This window comes from Heliconius melpomene, chromosome 1, assembly GCF_056956725.1.
Source record: "Heliconius melpomene rosina isolate 202511_hmr_F chromosome 1, ASM5695672v1, whole genome shotgun sequence".
Taxonomy (NCBI): domain Eukaryota; kingdom Metazoa; phylum Arthropoda; class Insecta; order Lepidoptera; family Nymphalidae; genus Heliconius; species Heliconius melpomene.
Window position 1 is genome coordinate 8,991,881 of NC_140389.1, and position 6,137 is coordinate 8,998,017.

The following is a 6,137-nucleotide window of genomic DNA, read 5'->3' on the forward strand; positions in this document are numbered from 1 at the left end:
TTTCATTGAACACATGTTTCATGGGTTATTAGAATTCACCCCTAAATACGCAAGCGAAGCTGCGCGCGTCCGCTAGTCTTAGAATAAATTGCAGACTTCTATAATAAAAAATCTAAGTCATTCAAATATATTTATATTTATTATATTTTCTTTGGAATTATTTATATTTTTTTATTCTGGTATAAGCAACAAAGCGCGGCTTTAGGTTTCGTCCGTCAACAACGTAATGTTTCGAGAAGATGCGTAGGGAACGGAGTGCCATAACACTAGGTTCCATCTGTCAACCCTTCTGTACGCGGGATACAATGTAAAGCTATAAAAAGAATTATAAAAAATATATATACTAACACTCTCTTTAAACCCGTCTGAGAGCCACCTGTTGCGGACGACGGCCAGTACGGAGGCGGGCGGCGACGCCAGGTCCTCGAACGCGTCTAGCAGGATGTAGTCCAACACCACGTCGTAGAACGACAGCACCTATTTAAATTTTAAAGTAATGCGAAGAGATTTATTTTTCATACACAATAATCAGTCAATAAGTCAATCACCCAATAATATATAAATAAATTTTACATTTTAATTGCACAAATTTAAAAAGTTTGAAACGGATTTTTCTAAATTAAATTAGTTATTTTATGAAACTGACATAAACAATTTCCGATTACTTATTACTTAAGCTATTTTAATTGTAGGTACAAATAACATTTTTAGATAAACTTTGTTAAAAAAAACATATATAAAGTTAGGTTATTTATTTTAAGAAGCACCAATAAACTAATTAAATTGTGTATATATTAAATGTGTTAGCGGTGATTAACGTAAGTACGCACGTACCTTAACACCTTTGCTTTTGAGTTCACTCTCAATAGTGTGCCAGTTTGCGGGGTCGCTGGTCCACGACACCATTTCTTCGTAAGCTACTATGAATTCTTTTGGCTCCTGAAAAAATAAAAAATAATAATAATTAACAAAATATATACAAGTAGGTACATCTTTATTTCTTTAGATACTCGCTGTATACGGCGGTAGGCAGAGGGAAACTAGTCTCAAGACACACCGTTTTTTGAAAATTGTTTGTTGAATGATGTTACTCAACGCCGCTCTTTGTGATGTGAACACAGTGAGGAATCAAAAATAAATAGTTTACCTAAGTGGGAATCGAACCCCCAAGTGTCGCGTTTACAATAAAACGCTGTGTCGCTGGGCTACGACCTTTAATTAAATTTTATAAATTACATAATGACATTTGTTTCTGTACTAAATAGTATAACATTTCACATTTAGTTATTTTTTTACATCTATTTATTAAACTGTAGACCAATAAAAAAAGTCTTAATCTAAATTTAAATTGTTTTAAATAATAAATAGTTAAAGTTGTGGGACACGAGCCCACAGCGTGTTGCGTGCCTTGTCAGCAAAGAGCAGCAGGTCGGTGAGCACCTGGCGGCCCGCGTCCACAAGCCAGGCGCGCACGCCGCGCTCGCGCAGCGCGTGCTGCAGCGCCGCGCGCAGGCACTGCAGCTTGCACAGGAACTCAGCGTCCGACGAGCACCCCACCGTCTCCGTGCGCAGCGTCCTTTCAAATGGTTATAAATATTGTTGTCATATCAACTTTAAATTATAATTACACATGCGACAAAATTGGACAAAAATATATGTATGAGTGTTTCTGTCTTCACCAATAATAAAATTATCGTTGTAAAATAAAACGCTATTTGTTAAGAATGACGCACACAGACACTAACCTATCAAAGCGACAGCGTCGCACACGCCTCATTCACAAAATCCAGTAGTAGGTAATGGTGGTGAAGTTAAAAGGTTTATTATAGAAAATAGGTAATTGCGTAAAATAGAACGAGAGATATCCCTTTCTCGGCAAACAAACGGCGCATTTTTTGTACCAGGTCAGGGAAATAACTTTATATCAAATCATTTTACCAAGTGGAAATGGAATCCGCTATAACCGGAAACACAGTCAAACTATTTAAAAATTATATACCTATACTACGATGTAATCTTCTATATCATTTACATGATTTTATTAAATGGAAATTAAAAAAGAAGGTAAAATTTTAGTTTCTCTTATAAGTGACATTATATACCGGAAACATCCCTTCCCCTAAATAAGTATAGCGTAAAATATATTTAAAAGTAGATGTACCTAATTACCTATTATATAAATATATGAAACATTTGTTTACCTGTACGGGACTCCAGCTTCTAGCTGTTTAACAGCCGATTGATATAATTCTAAATTTTCTGTTTCTGCTACCGTTTCTGACAGGTCGTCAAATTCTCTTAAGTCTGCCACCTGAAAACAAATTGTTAAAATCTTAATGGACCAAATGTTATTTTATTTCAAGCAAATCAAGTATAGAAGTTCATAGATATATATGTATTAGTATTATTATATAGGAAGAATTTTACAAAATTATAAAACTTGAACATTAAAGTTGATGGCAGTTATCGTTAAGGTGAATAGTTAGTAGTGAATCCTTGAGTGTAATTAATTTCACAATCCTTATTACTTAATATGCTTTACGTACTTTACCATATATGTAACAGTTATTATAACAAAAGAATACTTACTTCATCTTCAGCCGAAGCAAACGATTCAGCACTAGAGTGATGTTCTTTCCGCGTGTGTTCCGACGTGTGCGAGAGGAGCCTCGTCCGCCGCCCCACGGAGCCCTCCGCCGCGCCGCCGCTCTCCGAGCGGAACAGCACCGACCGCTGGTCCAGGAACAGGAGCTCGCATCGCTCCTGTACGATACACGTAAAGAGATGAGAGAAGATAGTATCATTACTTTTATTTAACTTTGAATGATGGATATTTTAGCACGGTTTCCTATAAAATGAAGTACTTAATACTGAATAAATCAGAATATTTTTCAACGTATATTTATATAGTTATAATGTGTTTATATATATTTTTTTAAATATGTAAATCTTCATTTTCTTATTCTAGCAAAACTAGAATTCGGGCGTGAAGTAGAGACGTTAAATTTTTATACGTTTTCTTAATAAGTAACGTACTTATATGGAGTTATTTAAATTTTTATACCTGCAATAAGTAAGCATTTTGGAGAAGATCCTGTATTTCCCGACAGAATTCGGCTTCTTCAGGTGATGTGAGCGCCAGAGTGCCCGTCACCCCTCCACGGGCACCTATTGAGAACGCGGCCAGCGCGTCCTCCCAATAGTTTATACTAGTTTCTAACGCCTCCATGCCTGAAAAAAAATAAGAATAAGTAATCAATTTTAATTAATGATTTAAATTATGTGTAAATGAGTAAGATAGCAGCCATTAGTCAAGAGCAAAGGTTTATAATGACTATATTATACTCTTTAGTAGGGTAGTAATGAATTCTCAATATTATCATACAAATTTTGTAATTTTTTTTAATATTTATGACTATTTTATATACATACTACTACTACTACCATTCAGTAATTTGTAATTCAGTAACTAAGGATAATAAAGAATAAAACTCATTCATAAATAATGTCGTTAACACAATTTTTATTGATTTATTGTAGTGATTTACAAAACACATATATATATTTATAAAACATAAAAAGAAATATTATTCCTATAAAATTGTTGCATGTATAAAATTAAAAAAAGTTGAATATAAATATATCCTTTTAAATAGTATCACATAGTTAGATGTATATTTGTTTATTTTATTATAGAAAAATTACATCTTTCATAGATGTGTGTTCAGTCTCTTCAGAATGAGATTGATGTGAGTGTTTTCTATTATCATTATGTAGTTCTTTAAGATTGTTTGTGATCGCTGCTAGTGTGTCTACTATTTTCTCTTCTAATATAGCCCTTCTATGTTCTTGGACTTGCATTAATGTAACCATAGCTTCTAAAGACTTTGCTATCCTTTCCTCAGCTGCTATTCTACGGTCTTCTAACGCAAGAGCCCACTCTGGTGGAGGTGTCACATTTCTTGCTGTTTCTGAAAATTTATGACATTGTCTAATAACAAGTTCAAGATAAATAATGTTTTTCATTTTACATGCTTAATTATAATAATGTTTTACATTATGGCATTGACTTCTCATGTATTAATATAATGTAAAACATCTGTAACATCTTTACATGGAAGATACATAAGCATATCTATTATCAGAGGCATTTATTAATGTAAAAGTCCCAAACAATGGGTTTTTATTAATGTTGACTATTTATCTGTACATTTGTGCATGCTATTTCATTATGCATTAAATAAAAAACCTAAGTAATTGTGTGACTAAATTATGAAGAGTATGTTATGTTATAAACTATGAAGAGTATGTACCTGTTATTAATTTTGTATTTCCAGTTGCTATCTCAATATCTACAGAATTTGTTTCCATATCTTTAATAAAAACTTCAGAGTCTGAATCTTCTGTTTTAAAATAATTAGGTTTCTTAGATTTTGATTTGACAATATCTATATCTTTTTCATTTATATTTAGTGCTCTAACTTCAACATCATTGAGTGATACTCTCTGTGTCCCATTAGAAGAGCTTGACTGGTCCTTGCGCACATAAGTAGCCTTTTTCCTACATCTATGTCTCCATTCAAACCAATACTGTAAACCAATTAATTTTAAACATATTTTAAAAAAATATGCATATTTAAAAACTAAAATTTAAATTTCTGTATTTAATTATTTTTTAAATTATACATGTTAATGAAACCTTTTTCCAGCCCTCAGGAGATTTGCAAGCACCATCTTCTACTGCATTAAGTTTTTTTGCCAAAGCTGTCCATTTAACTTTCGCAGAATTTTGACCTAATGGGGTCCCTCTAGAAATGTCTTTGTTTTCTTCCAAAAAGTCCACTAATATTTCAAGTTGTCTTTTTAATATTTTTCTAGGAGGTGCCATCTAAAATATTTGTCAACATTTTCTACAGTATTTGTTTGTATTGAAACAATGTTTACATTGCATTGAACATATTTATATGGAAACAAAACATTAAACTAGTTACTATTTGTTTATAAAATCAGTAAAATAATATAATGAAATATATATATACATGTTTATTTAAAAACTTAACTAACCTTTAGTACAAAACGAAAACGAAACTAGAAAACAAACGAAGCACTTTCATAGAAATTAAACCAAATCAAATGGCGCGGTAATATTTGACATTACCAATTTCTTTCACGAATACAAATTATAGAATCCACTAAAGGGATATGTAATGGCGACCACAGTTGCAATGACAGTTCGATTCGAGCTTTCGGCTTATATCTACTTGTCGGTATCATTTGAAAATACTTAATTCGAGTCGATATCCAAGAGTCAAGCTCGGCATCACTAGTAGCGCACTCTATCGAATGTCTTTTTAAGTTTTTTAACCTTTACTAAGTTCTGAAGATGACGTTGTTATGAAATAAATGTCAAATGTAATAAAAAAATCATAAAACAATATTATGATTTATAAAATAATGATTTAATATAATATATATTTTGTAATTGTATGTATAATTCATTTATATTATTTTAAAATATATTAGTTAAACAGTGACACCTAGTGTCGAATAGCTTTATAAATAAAGTCCACAGGTTACAATACCTGTACAATTGTACATGTCATTTGAAAAATATTTCACTTAGTTTATCTACTATATCTCTTACATTTACAGTACCTGCAATGTTTTTAGTTTTTCGTTATTATATTTTAGATAATACCTTTAATTTTAAGGTACTATAAATTATAAATGATAATTAAATAGATGTATTGTTATCTTAATACTCAACCGCGGGATGAACCCGCGATAAATCCTCTTCTATTAGGTCAAATAAAAACATAATAAATTAAGTTAATAAGTACGTTATACTAATTGTTATATGCGTCACATGCTAATTTAATGGCGGAAGGCGAGGCAGTCAACCGGGTGTCAGCTTACTGTTACCCGTAATTAATTCATCTACCCCGAATTTTCAACCACCGCATTGTTTTCCTCTTGGAATTATGTAACAAAATACATTTTACCGGAAATTTAGGTAGGTACTAACGACTACTTCAGCATCATATTTCTTTATGATATTTTTTTTTATTTAATTCCAAATATTCTATAATTATCAATTTCATATTTGTAACATTACGTCTCAAGTTATTCACACATGT

The 6,137-nt window shown here is 31.9% G+C and overlaps 2 protein-coding genes across 2 annotated transcripts in view; both read right to left on the minus strand.

Annotated features, from left to right (window-relative positions):
* Miga (mitoguardin) overlaps positions 1 to 6,137 on the minus strand; it is a 46,082-nt gene that overhangs the window by 1,114 nt on the left and 38,831 nt on the right. The window contains exons 4-9 of the mRNA XM_085193733.1: positions 3,065 to 3,231; positions 2,590 to 2,763; positions 2,202 to 2,311; positions 1,408 to 1,576; positions 835 to 939; positions 349 to 477 (exon numbers count right to left, since the gene is read on the minus strand). Of these exons, the coding sequence (XP_085049859.1) occupies positions 349 to 477; positions 835 to 939; positions 1,408 to 1,576; positions 2,202 to 2,311; positions 2,590 to 2,763; positions 3,065 to 3,231 (854 nt within the window). The remainder of the gene's footprint in view (positions 1 to 348; positions 478 to 834; positions 940 to 1,407; positions 1,577 to 2,201; positions 2,312 to 2,589; positions 2,764 to 3,064; positions 3,232 to 6,137) is intronic.
* LOC146541243 (uncharacterized) lies at positions 3,507 to 5,317 on the minus strand. The gene is made up of 4 exons (XM_085193815.1): positions 5,065 to 5,317; positions 4,700 to 4,888; positions 4,314 to 4,590; positions 3,507 to 3,971 (listed from the first exon to the last, which is right to left on the minus strand). Exons 2-4 carry the CDS (start codon positions 4,886 to 4,888, stop codon positions 3,691 to 3,693), a joined length of 747 nt encoding a protein of 248 aa, XP_085049941.1. The 5' UTR covers positions 5,065 to 5,317; the 3' UTR covers positions 3,507 to 3,690.